The sequence below is a fragment of the Bos indicus x Bos taurus genome, chromosome 29 (genome assembly GCF_003369695.1).
Source record: "Bos indicus x Bos taurus breed Angus x Brahman F1 hybrid chromosome 29, Bos_hybrid_MaternalHap_v2.0, whole genome shotgun sequence".
Lineage (NCBI taxonomy): Eukaryota > Metazoa > Chordata > Mammalia > Artiodactyla > Bovidae > Bos > Bos indicus x Bos taurus.
Window position 1 is genome coordinate 977,991 of NC_040104.1, and position 19,095 is coordinate 997,085.

At 65.2% G+C, this 19,095-nt stretch overlaps 1 protein-coding gene across 2 annotated transcripts; it reads right to left on the reverse strand.

Annotated features, from left to right (window-relative positions):
* Nucleotides 1-2,075: 2,075 nt before the first annotated feature.
* TOLLIP (toll interacting protein) lies at nt 2,076-17,801 on the reverse strand. Of its 2 annotated transcripts, none has more exons than XM_027531418.1 (6): nt 17,661-17,801; nt 9,556-9,705; nt 7,681-7,863; nt 6,853-7,005; nt 6,184-6,341; nt 2,076-4,095 (listed from the first exon to the last, which is right to left on the reverse strand). In XM_027531418.1, the coding sequence occupies exons 1-6, from the start codon at nt 17,691-17,693 to the stop codon at nt 3,528-3,530; spliced, it is 1,245 nt and encodes a 414-aa protein (XP_027387219.1). In that variant the 5' UTR covers nt 17,694-17,801; the 3' UTR covers nt 2,076-3,527. The 2 variants fall into 2 exon arrangements, with proteins under 2 accessions (XP_027387219.1, XP_027387220.1); XM_027531419.1 differs by having other exon boundaries at nt 2,087-4,095; nt 6,184-6,274; nt 17,661-17,799.
* Between the last annotated feature and the right edge of the window lie 1,294 nt (nt 17,802-19,095).

A 19,095-nucleotide genomic window follows, 5' to 3' on the forward strand; every position in this document is an offset into this window, starting at 1 on the left:
CCCGAGCCCCAGTGACCCTGCTCCTGTATCCCGGTGTCTTCCTGCAGCGTCAGATGGGACGTGGGGAAACCCAGATGGAGGACCAGAGCCGCTGCTGGGGCACCTGGCCCACCCACGAGTCTCCAGGGCTCTTTCTTGGTGGGAATGGAGGTGTCCCCACAGGACAGGGCTGGTCTGCAGACGAAGGCAGTGGGTCTGAGCCTCAACATAAGGGCGGCAGCATTGCAGCCCAGGGAGCTCCGCAGGGGAGCCGGGCACCGCGACGGGCACCCTCGGAGCCGCCACAGTGGCGGGGCCAGCCCGCCCCTCTGCCCGTAACTGAGGGGGGTCAGCGTGCAGGCTGCAGGGGCTGAGGCATGGGTGACGGAGGGCTGGGGAGGCATCTCGGGGGCCTGACAAACCCTGAGCCTTGTCGGGGGACCGGCTGCGGGGTAGGGGACAGGCCGAGGACCCAGAGCAGTGCCCGGGTCAGACCCAGCTTTTGGAATTTGGGAGCCCATCCCGGGCTATGTGAGTGACGAGCCCAGAAGGGCCCTCGGGGCAAAGAGATCTGTGAGGCTTGGCTTTCCGTGGTGGGGCCCGGGGATGCGTGGGCCCATGAAGACCCAGAGCATTGGACTGGCAGGTGCCTCCAGGGGCGGGGGCGTGCCCCCGAGACCAGTGGGGCTCGCCTAGCTGAGGGGACATCCCGTGGCCTACTCCCGGGTCGGAGCACCCTGGAGAAGAGCCACACATGGGGCAACTGGACCGGGCAGCCAGTGCCTGTGGGCTGGGGCCAGTGCCCGGGCTTTGTCTTCTGGAAGCCCAGCCAGACAACAGACCCAGGCTCCTCGCTCGCACACCAGGCTCCATGCAGGCTCCACGCTTGCACACCAGACTCCATGCAGGCTCCGCGCTCGCACACCAGGCTCCACGCAGGCTCTGTGCTCGCACGCCAGGCTCCATACAGGCTCCGCACTCGCACGCCAGGCTCCATGCAGGCTCCATGCTCACGCCAGGCTCCATACAGGCTCCGTGCTCACACGCCAGGCTCCATGCACACTCTGTGCTCACACGCCAGGCTCCATGCAGGCTCCGTGCTCGCACGCCAGGCTCCGTGCTCGCACGCCAGGCTCCATGCTCGCACGCCAGGCTCCATGCAGGCTCCACGCTTGCACGCCAGGCTCCATGCAGGCTCCGCGCTCGCACACCAGGCTCCATGAAGGCTCCATGCAGGCTCCGCGCTCGCACGCCAGGCTCCATGAAGGCTCCATGCAGGCTCTGTGCTCGCACGCCAGGCCCATGCAGGATCCGTGCTCTCACACCAGGCTCCGCGCTCACACGCCAGGCTCCACGCAGGCTCCATGCTCGCACGCCAGGCTCCACGCTCACACGCCAGGCTCCATGCAGGCTCCGCGCTCACACGCCAGGCTCCATGCTCACATACCAGGCTCCATGCAGGCTCCGTGCTCACATGCCAGGCTCCATGCACACTCTGTGCTCACACGCCAGGCTCCATACAGGCTCCGTGCTCACGCCAGGGTCCATACAGGCTCCGTGCTCACATGCCAGGCTCCATGCACGCTCTGTGCTCACACGCCAGGCTCCATGCAGGCTCCGTGCTCGCACGCCAGGCTCCATGCACGCTCTGTGCTCACATCACATGCCAGGCTCCGTGCAGGCTCTGTGCTTGCACGCCAGGCTCTGTGCTCACACGCCAGGCTCCATGCAGGTTCCGCGCTCGCACGCCACGCTCCATGCAGGCTCCGTGCTCACACACCAGGCTCCATGAAGGCTCCATGCAGGCTCTGTGCTCGCACGCCAGGCTCCATGCTCACACACCAGGCTCCATGCAGGCTCCGCGCTCACACGCCAGGCTCCATGCAGGCTCCGTGCTCACACGGCAGGCTCAATGGATACACTCTGAGCTCCGTGCACACACTCTGAGCTCCACGCTCACACTCCAGGCTCCTGGGCAGAGTCCAACCTCTGCCCTGTGCCTTTACTCACTAGTCTGCTGGTAAGCCGTTTCATCAACTGGCTTATTACAAGCCAGATTAAAGTGGAACAAAAACAGTAAACTCTCTCTGAAGGACTGGATTCTCTGTTTTTCCATAGACCGTTTATTAAGTTAGAAGGCTGAAAGGTACAAACATATCTTACAATCGAAGAGGAACCTGGACCCTGGACCCCAACAGAATGATCTGAAACTCAAAGCTCCAAGGACCATTTCTGCAAACACCGGCAGGGCTCCTGAAACGGGAGTGGGGTGGGGAGCCCGCTGTACACGCCTCTCCTCTCCGACACCAAGCAACGACGACCTGCAAGGCGCCCTGTCCTGGGCCTGGCAGCCGCGGGCGCCGCGCTGAGGACCCCCGAGGGGCATCCGGGACACGCGCATGGACGTGAGCAGAGCGCGGGGACAGCAGGGCCATCGGACGTCTTGAGGCCCCACAGATGCACCCTCCTCTGACCCAGTGAAGCAGCAGGCGTCCATAACAAAGGACCCCAAGCTGGCAGGCCTGCAGCTGCCCTGAAGCCAAGACTCCTGTCTTCGGAGGCCCAGGCAGGGGGATGCGGCGGTGGGGAGGCGGCGTGGGGCCGCCTGGGCCGGGGACCACTGGGCGGGGTGCACAGGCTGGGTCGGCCTGTCAGAGCTGCGCCGACTGTGGTCACAATGCTGCAGCCAGGCTGCAGCTGCCCAGTCGGTCTCACGCATCTACAGAGAGCCTGCGGCAAAGGCACCGGTGGTCTGAACCCCCCTCACAGGCCTCCCCGCCCCCGGGTCACCACGGGAGGAGTCTGGTCAGCTTGACCGCTGGCCGGCATCCCATTAAGCCTACGTGGAGGACAGGACTGGGCTCTGAGTCCTCGCCGCCTCAGGTGACCGCCCGACGTCACCGGGTGGGATCTGTCTCCATGTCCAGAGGCTGGGCAAGGCCTCCAGACAGCGGCGACCACGGCTGACTGCCAACAGCAGCAACCACGTCAGAGCGCACTGTGTTCTCATTTCCACGGGGCACCACCCAGCCTGGCCCCATCCTCAGTGTCCACAGCCAGAGGCAGCAGGGTGCCACCCACGCCGCGGGGCGCCTCTTGCCTCTTGAGAAGACCTCCCAGTGCCGGCGGTCACCACGCTGACCCAGCCTGGGGCCCAGCTTCCTACACGAGGTCGGCGGTGAGCTGAGAGTCCTAGAGACCCTCTGACAGACAAGGCCAAGGACTGGGCCTGCCCCCAACACCCGCCTCACTGAGCTCTATGGTCAGAGCGCGTCTGGGGGCGGCGACCCCTTGGGACAACATGGCATGGAGGGCGAGGCAGCAGTAAAGACTACGGGGCCGCAGGCTCAGGACGTGGCTGCAGATGCCAGGCTGGGCCCAGGACTCCGCGCACAGGCTGGGCCCCAAGACGAGGTCTGCCCGGCCCCAGCGAGAGGCCCACGAAGACCACCACGGGGAGGAGAGGAGTTTCTTGTCCTGAAGTCCTAACAAGACCCACAGCAGCTGTCGGTGGATCCTCTGTGCCTCACGTTAGTGTGTCTACCCAGTCAGGTGGCATCACCAGAGACCACCTGTCCACCCAGAAGGGGCCCAGAACCGAAGCCCTGCGGGGGAGCTGCTCCCAGGAGAGCCTCCTGGGAGGACGGCCGGCAGAAAGTGGGCGTGTGCACGGGACCTGCCACCTCTACCCTCCGACAGGAAGCGGGAAGAGAGCCACCCCACCCACCCCGACCACGTGGAGAACGGCTGCAAGAACCAAAACCACATGCATCCCAGACGAGGGCGAGGGTGGCGACACGGACGTCCGAGGAAGGGGCTGCGTGGGGCGCGTTCACGGGGATCTGCTGGGGACAGTGCTCGGGGGAGCTGGGCGGGCGGGCAGGCGGCGAGACGGCGGGCGTGTCTAGGACTCCTCGCCCATCTGGAGCAGGGAGTTGATGGCCGCGTCCCTGCTGCCCCGCTGGGCCTCCAGCACGGAGCGGATCACCTCTCGGTCCATGTTGGGGAACATGTCCTGGATGGCCTTCAGGTCCTCCTCGCTGCAGCGGGGCTGGGCGCTCACAGCTGGGGGCAGCGCCACGGGCACCACGCCGGGGCTGCACACAGTGGGCATTCCTGCAAGCAGAGGCGGGCTCAGCGGGCAGCACTTCCACCGTGGGGCCAGGTCTCACCTGAGGTCTCCCCCCCAACACGACCCCAGAGATCTCCCCCAACCCATGACATGACCCCAGGGGTCTCCCCCACCCAACACGACCCCAGGGGTCTCCCCACCCCAACATGACCCCAGGGGTCTCCCCACCACGACATGACCCCAGAGATCTCCCCACTCCAACATGACCCCAGGGGTCTCCCCTCTCAACATGACCCCAGAGGTCTCCCCACCCCAACGTAACCCCAGAGATCTCGGCCCCCGACATGACCTCTCAGATAGGCCAGACACTCAGGAGAAACGGGGGTGAGCAGACCTCGGCCATTTACACCACAGGGGTCAACCCCTCCCACCATGGCCACCCCCACCTGCCACCCTCCCCACCCCAAGCACTGAGACTCCCCCGCCCCCCCTCTCTGCCAGCGCTCCAGGACAGGCCTTCCCAGTTGGGCACCCAGTCCCAGTCAGACCCTGACAAGGAAGGAGACCCCACCAGGGCCAGCGTCCTGGGGACAGCAGACCCCCCACTCCACATGGGCAACACGTGGGGCTCCGGTGTCAGCTCGCCACGCCAGCCTCACCCCCTCACTCCCTTGTGGACACTGAGAACCTCAAGGCATCTCAGCTGCCGAAGATTCAGACCTGGAGCCACCAGACCCCAAGTCAAAGCTCCGACCATCTCGTGAGGAAAACAGACCAGCACAAGGAAAGACGGTGCTACTGAGACCCTATGGCTAACAGAGACAGAACCTGGTCAAACACCACTCTGAAGAGCAGAAAAGGATTTAAAATCATTTGTCTTTAGAAACTCAAAAGCACAGTCACCCAACCCGGCCCGACAGCTCACATGGTTTCCTTTCCTGTCTGAGCTCAGCTTAAAGGCAGCTCAAAACCATCCAAACCAAAACCAGCAGAAGAGCCGACAAGCGCTGAGGCGAAGGGGTGCCGGCCGCAGGGGTGGGACCGAGCATGTGATGGACACAGCTGCCTGCGGGGCCGGACATGCACCCGAGGCAGGAGCGGGGCCGGCCCCTTCCTCCCGCCACCCCCCAGCCCCCAGCCCCCAGCCCCCTCCTGGCCCAGCCCCGCTGAGCACCCAGCTGCCTGCGCCCGCCGCCCCTTAGTCCTGACCATCCTGAGAGGCGAGAGGTTGCCGGGTCCCACACGGGCCCTTGAGCCTCATGAGGCCAAGGGCCCAGGTGTTCCGGAGCTGGGCAGGCGCCCGCTCACCACCCTGAACCAGCGGGGAGCAGGAAGGGGACCTGAGATAGGGGTGTTGACGGCTTCACCGGCCAGCTCCCGCCGTCTGCAGCCCCCACCCCGCTACTGCCTGCATTTCCGGCTCTGGGACACTCACCCTTTAGCAGACACCCCGCCTCTCCTGAGGCCCCTGCCCGGGTCCAGGGCTGTAACTCCAGCCCTCACTCTCCCGTGCGCTCTGCTCAAGAGCTCAGAGGTTTCTCAGGACGTGGCCGCCACCGTGTGCACGGCATCCGCGCGTCCTTGCCCATCTCCCGGGCGCTGAGCCTCCCACGCTTGCACCCCACCCCGTCCTACAGACGTTCACAGGCAGGGGAGCTGAGTCACTTCCAACCAGAGCCAGGGTGGGAACTGACCACAGGCTGACGTGAAGGCACAGAAATCCAAGAGAAAAGCCAAACCCAACCTGACTCTGCTGCAAGACGCAAACCACCGGGTCATAAAGGTAAACGCTGTGAGGTCAACGGCTGCGTACGGGGAACGCACGCAGGAGGGCTCAGGCACGCAGCCCGTCCACCCACCCGACAGGACGTGCCTCGCGCTATGGCGACTCAGAACACTCAGAAATCACGCTTCCCCGTCTCCATACGTTTCAACTCACCTTTGCACCGACAGAGAAAAAAAAACTATTCCCTACACGTGCAGAAGCCCACACACAGCAGCAGACCACAGGTTAGGGAGGCTCTCCAGGCACCACTTGCAGAGCAGGCCCAGCCTCTAGTCTGACACCCCATGCACCTCCCTCCTGCTCTGATGCCATCCCAGCAGACGTGCTGCGGGGAGGGCAGACGCACCTGTGATGGGCACGTAGCCCACACCCTGCTGGTACACGGTGGGCATCAGGACCACGGGCTGAGGCGGCATCATCATGGCAGCCGGCAGCGACTGAAACACACCAAAGATGGCCCAGGGTCACGGCAGAACACGCACACCCAGCCTCAACAGGAGCACCCTGCAAGGGGACAGCACCGGGCCTGGAGCCCCACGGGTCGAGGCAGGGACGTGCCCTGTCCGCACCGTCAGACTCCCGTTCACACCGACTCCCCACAGGCTCCTCTGCGGGCAGAGGACGACGACTTGGGTGGAGCGTCTGTCGTCAGACCTGCGGAACCCCGACTGAGAAGAGATGACCCCTGAGCCGAACATCAACAGAGGACGCTGCTCAAGAACGTAAACCGAAGTGTGAACTTCAGGTTCAGACTCCTGACGCCTCGGGACGGCCTCTCTCTGGCTGCAGTTAGTTAAGTACAGTAGCAGCGTCCCAGCCATGTGGAAGCACCTGCTCAACAGGCAGGATGTACCCAGGAGTCAACGTGCTGACATGGGAACCCGCAGTAACCTGGTCCAGTGCCAGGAAGGGGTGAGCAGGTACCAGCGCGGCGGCCCCGAGGCTGGGGGTCAGTCGGCCCGGGCCCCCTGCCTGACCCCGCGCTGGGGGCACCAGGGCGGGGCGGCGGCCTCACCGTGTAGGACAGCACCAGGTTGATCATGCCCTCCTTGTCGTCGCCCTGCCGCCCGCTCAGGCTGTACCACTCGTCCACGACCTTGCCCTGCTTCAGCGCCTCAGGGATCGTTACGTGCGTCCAGGCGATGCGGTCGTCCATGGAGAAGGCCCGCTGGGGGAGACGGAAGAAGGCACGTGACCCCAGAGCTCCCAGGGCCCTCCCCCCGCAGGGTGTGCCCAGCACGGAGCACCCGCCTCGCTCCCCTCCTGTGGGTCCACACGGAGGGAGGGGGCTCCAGGGAGCCACCACCATCGCCTGCACCAACCCGCGGGGCCAAACCCCCGCAGACACGCGCTCCCCTGAACCACGCCTTCCCCTCCCCCTCCACCCCAGGCCCCAGAGGTGAGGCTGCGGGGCGGGAGGAAACACAAGGGAGGGGGCCGAGCCCCGAGGGCCGCAGCCTCTCCCAGCCCTGCCGTCCACCCCACCCTGAGCCGGCTTTAGGAGGGCTGGGGCACGTGGAGGGCCAGGCTGAGAAGGGCCCGGGGCGCCCGACACCCCGGGGACACTCAGGAGGCTCCTGCCATTCACCCACAAAGAGGCCAGTGCCCACCCCTGCCAAGGGCCTGAGCACGTCAGCCCTGAGCCATGTGCGGACAGCAGTGCCTGGCCTGCCTGGTCAGGCGATGCCCACACTCTGAACACGGTGGTGACGTGTCTGAGTGTAGGTTCCAGAGACTCTGGGGGCACAGAGCGCCTGTCACACCACAGCACCCCGCATGCACACATGCCCGACGTTCTGGAGCAGCCAGGAGCCTGAACCGCAGTGGCCCGCGTGGTGCCCACCTCGTCGAAGATCTCCAGGTAGAAGGAGTCCACGCCCGGGGGCACAGTGCACTGGATGACCTTGTTCCAGCGCGGGTTCTTGGCGCCGTTGTGGGCCGTGGGCGTCTCGTACACGGCGTAGCCCAGGCGCAGGCGGCAGTAGGGGTCCATGCGGGTCATGCCGTAGTTCTTGGCCAGCTTGGCCTGAAACAAAGCCGCCGCATGAGGCGGGGCGGCAGCTGTCCGCCTGGGGGGCCTCCCCACCACCCACAGCTTCCGGGGTGCTCTGGGTGCTGACCCACTGGACACGGCCACCACTGTGCTGTGGGCCCTCCACAACCACAGGTCCAAAGTGAAAGGCACTGTACCAGGAAACAACATTCCAGAAACTTCCAAAAGCAAAACCTCAATCTGCCACACCAGCAACTGCGTTTACAGCCTTGTTCCGTATGACAACTGTGCTCCTGTGGCATGTTCGGCGTGTTAGGTGTCACAAGTAACCCAGGGATGGCTCTGAGTACATGGGATCTGTGCAGGTCACGTGCAAACCTGCACTGTTTTAGGTAATGGCCTTGAGCGGCCTCAGACTCTGCTGTCCATGGGGTCCCAGAGCCCGTTCTGAGGACAACCGTGCTCTGGGGCCCAGGAACAAGGAGGCAATCTGGGCTGGGCCCAGCGTCTCAGGACACACCCGCTGCTGAGCAGGGCTGGGCCCCACCACCACTCCCGGGGAGGAGGGTGGAAAGGGCAGGCCATCCTGGGACACAGTCTGAGCCCCAGAGAAGCAGGGGTCGGGACCCTCCTGAGAGGCGAGGCCTGGCCAAGGCCTTCTCTGCGTTCTCAGACAGCGACCGTGCTGGCTCTCTGACCGGGCAGGACTCTTAGCGGTGACTGATCCTGCCCAGTGCCCGGGGGGGCTGGGAATCCGCTCTGAGGGGCCTGATCCCCTGGAGCCCAAGCCTCACGGTGACCAGGGCTGGCACCCTGCTTCCTGCCGAGCAATGGACAGACTCCAGGAAGCGTCCTGGGGCCTGAGGGCAAGCCCACGACAGGCAGAGGGAAGGGAACTTTCCACGGTGCTGGAGAAATGCTCTTATCACAGGGGTGGACACATGTGTCAAGAGGTCACAGAAACAAATTCAAACCAGTGCATCCTGACACGGAAATCATATTCAACAGGCTGATTTTTTTAAAAAACCCCTAGAGCCTGCTGCCCGTGTGACACCATCTCTTCCCTCTGAAGGCTTGGAGGAAGCCCTGCCCATTGGGAGCCTCCTTGCACCCCTCTCGGGCCAACACCCCGAGCTCTGGCGCACCTGCCCACGATCGTGCCCCAGAGCCGCCCCTCCACGGAGGACCGGCTGGCCCACCTCTGGACACGCGCCTCATGTCGCCGCGGGACCTCCCCCTCAAGTCCTCGTCTCTCAGCCTCAGGCACCTCCTTTTAAGCACCCTTGACTGAATGTCTCCCAACATTGAAGCGTGGCTCTCCTCCCCGCCTGCTCCTCCTGCAGTCTCCCCATTCTGGTCACTGCCCACCACCCCCGGTGCCGGCAACAGGCCGTGGGGTCACACACCCTCCTCCCACCCCCACCTGAGGGCTCTCGAACTGGGATGGATACCCCCAGGAGGCCAAATGCGGGGCCTTCCAGCCTTGCCCACGATCTTCCTGACACAGAGCCCAAGGGAGCCCTGGACCCAGCTCAAGACGAACTACCTGCTTCCCACTTACTTGCTCCACGCTGCTCGCTGCCCCCCAAACCCCACCCTTGCCCCGACCCCAGGGGTGGGGACTCCAGTGCGAGGTATGCTCTCCACAGTAGCCCGGGGCCGCCCACCGCTGCCCCAGCCCCAGCGCCTGCGCTCAGCCCTGTGGGCTCTGGGGGCTGCACCCACCTGCACCACGGTGACGCTGAGGCGGCCCACGGTGCCCAGCGCCCCTCCGTACTGCAGCTGCTGCGCGGCCTGTGCGTCCAGCTGGATCTGCTGCTGTTGCTGCGTGGGCGTTATGCGCAGGAAGTCCTGGGGCAGCTCCCCGATGTATACCTGCAGGACCGCAGCGTCAGTGCGGGGACACCCGCCCCAGGCCGGCCCCCTGCCTGCACCACGCGGGTCTGGGGCTCCAGCCTGCAGGGCCTGTGCTCCCGGGGGCAGGGCGCCCAGCACAAGGGGCTCCGTGGAGACCCGAGCACGTCCCTGCCTGAAAGCAGGTCTCGCACCCTTGCCGGGGTTGCAAGCCACTCAGGCCTCAGATGCACTTGTCCACATGCTGGCGGTCCCCGCCGCAGACCAGGACCATGGCAAACACGGCCTCTCCACCACGAGCTGCTCACTGGGTGAAGCCTGAGGCCCGGATGCCCACAGACTCGGAACAGCCTCTGTGCGGATGCCTCAGGAGAACAGCTCACACACAGAAGCACCCTGGAGACCAAGAAACCAACAGACTGACCAGCAGAAGCCCCGGGACCTGGCCCTGGACAGGGAAAGTGACGGGAGAGCGCCGGCTCCTGGGCACACGCCCGCTAGTGGAGCGCGTGTGGTCTGACGGCAAGACGGTGACGACTCCAAGGAGACCCAGCTCGGGCCAGCTGGGCTCCGCAGGGGCGGTGAGTATGAAGAGATGGCCCCCAGGGCAGGCGGCCCTGTGTGCTTGGGGACCTGGACCACCCGCCTCTGCGCTCTGCCGGGTGGGGGCGGTGCAGGACCGGGGGGCACAGTGCAGCCAGGGCCCAGGACCCACGACAGAGGCCTGGCTACTGGGGGGAACCAAGGCCACAGCCCCCCTTGGTGCCCAGAGCGCAGGGCCCACAGACCCCTGTGCAGGGCCCTGAAGGACACGGCGGCTTCAGGGAACACGGGAGAGAAGACCCTGCATGTCACGGTGAGCTCTGGCAATCACGTTTATGGACAGTGACCGCCAGGGACCACCAGACGCTGCCAGACGCCAAGGCTCCCACAGGGCTGACCAGACGGCTTGCGGTGGGCATCTAGACGGCAGCCGCCTGCCCCGCTCACGGCGCCCCTGGGAGAGCGCTCCTGCCAGCTCTGGACTGCCCCCACCCCCGCACCCTCAGCCTGCTGCCCTGCTGCTGCTCGCGCAGCGTGCTGGCTCTCGCCCCAGAACCAGCACCGGTACAATGGAGAGGGCCCCCGCGAGTCTGATGCCAACGCCGGGACAGACGGGAACCATGGAGGGGCAGAGAGGCCTTTCCGACGGGCACCCTCGCCACCGTCCCCCGTGGCCTGTTCCCTGGGGACACCGGGATCCACTCCACGTCCCCCAGCTCCGCTGCCTCGAGGCCCAGCGCAGGGCGGGCCCAGGCACCCTGGAGCCCGCGTTGCCAGGAAAGGCTCAGCACCTTCCTTCGCTCCCCAAGGCGCTGTGGGGCGCGTCTCCTGGGTGGTGGCACAGCAGAGCGGGCCCCAGCACGGGCCTCGGGAGGCAGGCCGCTCATGACACCCTGTGGCCGCACCCCTCAGGAAGGACTGAGGCACCCAGGACACACCAGTCCCCAGTGCCAAGACCAGAGCCCGTGTGCCCACAATGCACCCGCCCAGAGCCCTCGGGCTGCTTGCTGCCACGTGCCCACAGCCCCGCCCCGGCCTGCCTGGCGCTTTAACCCTGACTCTTGGTGACCACGCCCCGGGGTCAAGCACAACCCACCCCCGCCCGCTGTCCTTCGGAGCGGCCGCCTGCCAGCCCTGAGGACCCTGCGGGGACGGTCAGGAACGGCCGCTCCGCTCCTGCACAGTCCGTGTCCCCTGCCGTGAGTTGACTCCCGGGGCTGTGCCCCCACTTCAGCATCCTCACGCTGGCTCTGGGTCAGCACAGGTCACATGGGAGCCACTGGACAGTGGGCCAGGCTCAGGCCTGGGTGGAGGGCGGGGGGTCGTCACAGCCAAGAGCTGGTGCAGCAGCACAGAACCCAGAGACTCCCGGTCCAGGCAGCTGCCCGCCTGCAGGCGCCGCGGGGGGCGGAGGCCTGAGTCAGCAGTGGGCCAGAGCAGGCCCTGGGGGCTCCCTGCCCGGGGGTGGTTGACAACAGCCCCACCAGCCGGACAGCAGCCTCAGTGGCCTGTTGGGAGGAGCAAGCCACACACACCCCACCCCCGGGAGGTCACAGGACGTGCCCGCTGAGGCCCGCAACTCCCACCATCACCACGCGGGCCACTGCAGCCATGGGGTGGGTCTCTGCGCCGTCACCCTCCCTGCCCACCCCATCCTCCTCCTGCCTCAAGGAACGAGAAGGAAAAATCTGGAAGCCACCAGAGGGAAGGCGGGTACCACCAGCGCCTCCAAAGCCAGCCTAGGAGGGGTCGGCTCCTGAAGGACTCCATGGAGCCCCCAGCCCTGTCCTCTGCCAGGTGTCACTGCAAACAGCCCCGTCCTTCCCGGAGACCAGCTCTCCTCCCGTTCCTATCCTGCAGGCTGCCCCAACTTCCTAAATGGCCCAGACTCGGACAGGCCACTGAAGCCCAAGCGTCTGGCTGTCCCAGCCCTGCGGACAGTCCACGTGAGCCCCGGACGGGGGCCAAGAGGAGGCGTTAAGTGGGCACAAGGATGCCAGAGGGCAAGAGCAGAGAGGGCACCACCAGCCACACGCGCACCAGACCACGCCACGGACAGACAGTGAGCGGCCCCTGGGGGCCCGGCCAGGAGCGCCTGCGCCTCTCATGCTGCTCAGGGCCTGGCGCAACTGACTCAGACGCAACAACCCTGTCCACACTGCAGTCAACTGACCGGGAGCGCCCCGTCCACACTGCACTATACCGGCCCCACCGGCAGGCTGTGGGGCAGCAGGGCGGGGCGGACGGGCGCGGCACGGCAAGGCCTTAGCTTCACCGCACGTGCGCGTCTTCACAGCCAGACGCTGGGCAATCGCAGCGCCCGCGGGGCTCGGGTCACAGCAGAAGACAGGCAACCGCACAAGGTCCCACTGCTGCCTGAGGGGAGACGGCGTGGCCGGCTGAGGCGGCCTTGGGAGAAGACGCCGCCTCCGCAGGGACCTGAAGGCAGGAAGGGGCGGCAAGCAGGGTCTGGGGAGAAGTGGGGCACAGGCCTGGCCAGGAGCCCGGGGGGCTGCTCCAGGGACGGCGGGGAGGTGGCCAGAGCCGGGCAAGCCAGGGAGGGCAGGAGCATGGCAGGCGTACGGGCTCCAGGAGCGCCGGGCTCTGACTCGGAGACGAGGAGGGGCCGGGGTGGGGGTGGGCGAGGGGCTGCATGCACAGCGGGCTCTGCCTGGGGCCTGGCCCCAGGGGTGACAGCGGGGACCAGCTAGGTAGGGGAGGCAGGTGTGGAGGTGCCCAGGCTGAGAAGGAACCGACTCTGGGTCTGCTCAGAAGGCAGAGCCACAAGAGAACCTGTGGGTGTGCGCGAGTTTCTGGTGGGAGCTGCAAAGGGGCTGGGGCTGCCGCCTGAGGCAACGGGAACTTCAGCGAGGGTCCCAGGGAATGAAGGAAATCCGCATGAAGATGAAGACCCCCAGCAGGAAGGGACATCACACCTGTGTCCACAGCTGCAGCCATTTTCAGAGGCCCCAGAACAAACCCCAGACAAGTCACCACCTGAGTCCCGCTCCCCACCTGCTCACTCCTGCGCCCCACAGAATGCAGGCAGGTTCTGCCCCGGGGCCTTTCCACTGTGACAGGCAGCGGCCCCTCCCGTGCTGGCCGGGGCAGCAGCATCGGCGGGGGCGGGGCGAAGGACGCGGAGACGCGGGCGCCTGAGCAGAGGGGGTCTGCTGCAGAGGCCACACGGGCAACCTTCACATCCGGAGAGGAGGGGACCGTGAGCTCAGAGTCCCAGATATCACACAGACTTTTCAGGAATCAGAGAAAGCAGGACCAACAATCCATCTGAACAAACACTAGCTCATCAAAATAACACCACTTCTGGGAGGAAAGCAGAGGTCACCGAGGCCGCCTGCTGCCCAGGAGGGCCGTTACAGGGACGGACCTGAGAGCCCCCTGGGCCACACGGTGATGTCCCCAGGAGGACTGCAACAAGAGAGAAGGATGACGTGTTTCCAAACCAGCAGAGAACGAAAATGGAACGTACCTGGGTCAATGACTCCAACAGAAGGCAGGAGAGAAAAAGAAGAAAAGCAGGCAAATAAAAGCACAAAAGGAAGTACTGGGAACAAACAGCGTGTGTGTAACCGTGCACGTAACACTAACACATTCCCGTCAAAGGGTGAAGACCTGATGGTCGAGTGCGTGCTGCTGACGGCAGACCCACCCGACACTCACACTCAGAAGAGTGAGTCCGAGAACGGAAATCCACCAGGCAGACGCTCCCTGAAAGCAAGCTGGCGTCCCTCATCGCAACAAACCAAACAAGAAAGGCCTGCACAGGCCAGCAGGGCCACCACACGCAACAAGGTCTGACTCACAGGAAGACGGGGCCTTTTCAGCCCGGAAGCGCTCCTAGCTCAGCCACAGAGAATCCAGAGCAGAGCTCACGGAGCCTGGGGAATCAGGACATGGGCCAGCTGGGCGAAGAAGCCACCCCTCGCCCCGGACTTGGGCCAGAGGGACGGACTCACCTGGCGAGAGCGAGCCACTTGAGCAAGAAGGGAGCTCGGGCCAGACTCCAACCAAGAGAGAGACAAAGCCACGCACCAGCCCGAAGAGATGAACCGCTCCTTCCTTTGAATATTGCAAAGACAGAGCAAGACCTGAGCCTGCGTCTTGCCTTCCATACAGACTGTAATTAAGGACAAGTAGACCACACTCATCTATACCAACAGGCCCCCCAAAACCAAGCAATAAAACTCAAACACAACTCTCTGCCACCCCTGGTGAGTCACAGGTTCAGCAACAGTGATCACTTCGTGCAAGGCTGATGAGGACCCGGCCATCACAGGCCAAGTGGCGTCACCCGACAGCTCGCCCTCAGGCCTCACGAGGCAAATGACAGAAAGGGGCTGTGCTGACCAGCCTGCATCTCCAAAAGCTGGACCAGTGGCCCTCATTGCTCCCGTCGGCCTAGAGTCTGCGGGCACACAGCATGGCACAGGGTCTGCAGCGACACGTGCCACAAACCTCCTCCGACCCCCACACAGTCGCTCCCGTGGGTGCCCAGTCGTGCTTCTTCACCCTCTGTGGACCAGACAGAAGCACAGGGTGGAGAAGGTAGTCAGAAGGGAAATGCCAGCACCACTGAAAGTGGGCAGACAGCACAGGGCGGGCAACCCTCAGTGGCCACTCAGGGAAAACTATTCCGAAGACACAAATTCCACGTCTTCTGGAGTTTCAGTCAGTCCCCAGCCCCTCAGGCGCCCTACTCGGGGACAGAGAGAATCTCCAAGTGGGCGGGCCACTTCTGCCTTCTCGTGCCCGGGGGCCCTGCCCATCCGTCCTTCCCCAGGCACAGGAGGAGACATCAGGCTTCAGAGTCGGCCCGGGTCCCCTGGTCAGTGACCCTGGGCTGAGGCTGAACGCTGCCTGTCCTGTGTGGGCCGGGCTGGGATCCCCAGCAGAGGGCTGGCCCTTGGGCGTGCCACCCGGCCGGGACCCGGCACAGGAAGCCCCTGCTGCAGGCCCCGGCTGGTCTCGCAGCTCTGCCACACGCCGCGCCGTCCGCGGGCCCCACTGCGCCAGGCACGCACAGGACAGACTCTAGGCCGACGGGAGCAATGAGGGCCACTTGTCCAGCTTTTGGAGATGCGGGCTGGTCAGTACAGCCCCTTTCTGTCATTTGCCTCGTGAGGCCTGAGGGCGAGCTGTCGGGTGACGCCACTTGGCCTGTGATGGCCGGGTCCTCGTCAGCCTTGCACGAAGTGATCACTGTTGCTGAACCTGTGACTCACCAGGGGTGGCAGAGAGTTGTGTTTGAGTTTTATTGCTTGGTTTTGGGGGGCCTGTTGGTATAGATGAGTGTGGTCTACTTGTCCTTAAATACAGTCTGTATGGACAGTAGGCGGGGGGCAGGCAACGCCGAGTCCACATATCCTGGCAAGGGAGGAGGTCTCCGCCAGACTCTAGTAACCGCACAAGGAAGGGCCCCCAACGCCGACAGCAAAGGAAGCCTCTACAAGTGCAGTTCACCCACGGGGGGTAGGCTGGCGGGGACACGTGAACCAGAGGGAAGGTACCAGGCAAAAGCTCCAGAAAAAACAGGAAGCACACTCTAGTGACCCCCCCCGCCCCCAGCACAGGCACCCCGCCCAGGACCCCCCAGCCTCGAAGCAGCGGCTCTCCCCGCCCTCTCAGGCTCTGCTTTCCACGCTCCCCCTCCCTCAAGTCTCGGTCAGACGTGCTTCCTCCACAACCCTACTCACCCCACGCCCTGGCCCAGGGAGGCCACTGCTCACCACGATTCCAGGTCAGACCTCCAGGCCCAGGCCTGGCTCCTCTGTGAGCCTGGCAGCGGCATCAGTGAGCCATGCTGCACAAGACACGAGAGCCCCTGCACCGAGGCCAGCGCGCCCAAGGGCCGGAGCCCCCAGCTGCTCTGGCCCAGACCGAACCTCACGGCATGAGCTCGGCTCCTGAGGAGCACCCCTCAAACACCTGCCAGTCCACGTGTGGGGCCCACGACCCTGACAAGAGAACGTGCAGGTCGTCTGGGTCACTGGGACCTCAACAGCACAGGCCTCATATCCGGACACCCCCTGCCGCCTGGGCCCCGTCACAGCCCTACGTCAGCGCAGGGCCAACATCCCTCTGGACGAGAGGAGGCCCGCCTTCACCACGCGCTCCCCTCCCCTGGGTCCCAGCAGGCCTGCGTATGTCTGCCTGTGGATCCTGCCTGATGAAGGCCCTGAGCTCCCAGCAGGTCTGAGCCGGGACAGAACGGACACCAGCCCTGCCCCAGGGGAGCGGATCATCTGCGCCCCGAGCTTCTCTGAGGAGCCGCCACGTAGAATGGAGGAAGCGCCGACGCTCAGCCTGCTCCAAGCCCCCGTGTGCAGTGAAGATGGAGACGTGGAGTCAGGGGCCAGAATCCACCCGATGGACTCCGGGACCTTTCCACACCCATGTCTGTCACGAAGTCCATTCAAACGCTCAGAAAGAGCACCTGTGCCCAAAAGGCTTCCAACAAGACCTGCTTTCCTCAAACTCAGAAAGATGTCGTGTAGATAGATTCGTCTCGGCTGGGAGAGACACAGACAAGATCTGTCCACCCTGACGGGAGGGTGAAGAGCCCAGGGCTGCGGGGACTTCCCTGCTGAACCCACATCAAAGCATCAACCACAACCTTGTCCCAACTCAAGACTCTGACTGTGATTTAAATAAACAAACGTCACTGCTCATGGTCAGGCACCCCAACCCAGTCTGAATGGGGGCTGGAGGCGACTCCCCAGGAGCCCGAGCCTCGCTCTCGGACCAGGACACAGTAGCGGCGCAGGAGACAGGGCTCCAGGGCCGGGGGCGGAAGAGGACTCCCAGCTCAGGACCCCTCATGCGTTACCGAAGAAACCGACGGACACAGCGGGGCCTGGACCCTCCTTCATTCAAGCGCTGTCCGGTGCTCCTCTACGGAGGAACACTCGAGGCACAGGGTGCCGCCTCCTTCCGGGGACCCAGCGGTGGCCGACCCTCCCCCACCTGGGGGGCCCGCCGGTGGGGGCGGGGCCGCCTCCTCCCGAGGACGCAACGGGCGCCGACGCTCCCCCGCCCCGGGGACCCAGCGGGTGCCGACCCGCTCCCATCCCGGGGGCTCGCCGGTGGGGACGGGACCTCCTCTTCCCGGGGAACCAACGGGCGCCGACCCTCCCCCATCCTGGGGACGCAACGGGCGCCGACCTCCTCCTCCCGGGGACCCAGCGGGTGCCGACCTTCCCCCACCCGGGCGCCGACCCTCCTCCTCCCGGGGAACCCCCGGGCGCCGACCACCCCCCGCCTCGGGGACCAGCGAGCGTGAGGCCTCCTCCTCCCCGGGACCCGCACAGTGCGCGGCCTCTCCCTCCCGGGGACTCCCTTCCGCTCGCACGGAGCCCGGCGTCGGGCCCTCCCTGTGCCCGAAGGCCGCGGAGCTCGCCCCCGCCGGAGCCTACCGGCCCGCGCTGCGTGCTGACGGTGGTCGCCATGGTCCGGCCGGCCCCGCGCCTAGCCCACCGACAGCTGACAGAGACGCGACCAGACGGCGGTCCCGCGAGGCCGCAGCCGCCTCAGTCAGCTGACGGCGGCCCCGCCCCCGCCCGGCCCCGACGCAGGCGCAGTGCGCCCCGCCGCTTCCGGCTTCTCGCGCAGGCGCGCGCGCTCCCGCTGGGCGCCTGCGCAGTTGCACCCCCTGCGCCGCGGCCCCGCGAAATGGCTCCCGAGCCGGCAGTGTGCGCATGCGCGCTGGGGCGCGGCTGGCAGTTGGGCGCGGCTGGCCCGTGCGGTTTGTGATAGGAGCCGCCGCGGATGCGGCGGTCTCGTGGCCCGGCTGCCCCCAGCGAGTGGCCGGCGTGACCCGGTTCGGCCGCAGCCTTCCGAGTGTTCCGGCAGTGAGGCCGCGCGATGCCCCTGCTGCCCGCCGGCCCCTCGGCACCGTCTGCCCGACGCTGCTGGACGGGCAGTCTCTGGAGTCTCCACGCAGCTTTGCGCTTTTCCATCCGAGGCGGCTTCCCCGGGCCTGGTGTTCTGCTGTCGACACAGGCGGTTTCCAGGCAGCAGCAGGAGACAGCCGCTGGCCACTCCAGTCATTCGCGTGGACTGCCCCCGCCAGTGGCCACCCTCTCCCACCCGAGCTGGAACGTCGCTTCCCCCCTCGCGTCACAGCCTCAGCCGCCCGCCAGTCGCCTCTCCTTCCAGATGGGAAGTATTAAGAAGCTTCCAGATGGCACCCAATCCACAGCGAGACCCCGCGTCCTTACACCTTACCCCGAATCACCTACAAAAGCCCCAGTCCTACATGGGGTCCCTCTGTGTGTCCCCAGGGTGTGTGGTCTTACTGGTCTCCAAACCAGTACGAATCCCAGCTTGTCGAGTTGCAGGGGTTCCCGGTGGCTTGCCTTGAGGGCACTGTCACACCCGAGGCTTGAACCGTCCTTTCCCTGGTGTGTAGCTTCCCGAACCTTCAGAAGTAGCCAGCCCACTGCACGGTCTTTGCAATCCCGCATTTGCCCAAGCGACTAGATACCCACTCGCACAGCGTCCCATGCCACCGCTGGTGATAATTTTAGGAATTGGGATGTCCCTGGATGACACAGGCTCCTGGTACTGGATTTCCCTGGGCAAGGATTTTATCCACACACCCATCAAACAGACGTGCACCAAGGCCAGCATCCCATTTAGAGCCTGTTTTGTGTGGTCACTTCTGCTGGCAATTATCATTATCAGTCAGGGTCCCAGCAAGAAACAGTCAGTGTTCTCAGGAAGAACACTGGAGAGACTTCAGCAAATGTCCTGTTTACCAAGAAAGGGCAGAGCGAAGTGAAAAAGCAAAGCGTGAGGGACTTTTAGTCTCATGGAGCTACCACCACTCCTGGCCTGGAAGAGAGGGAG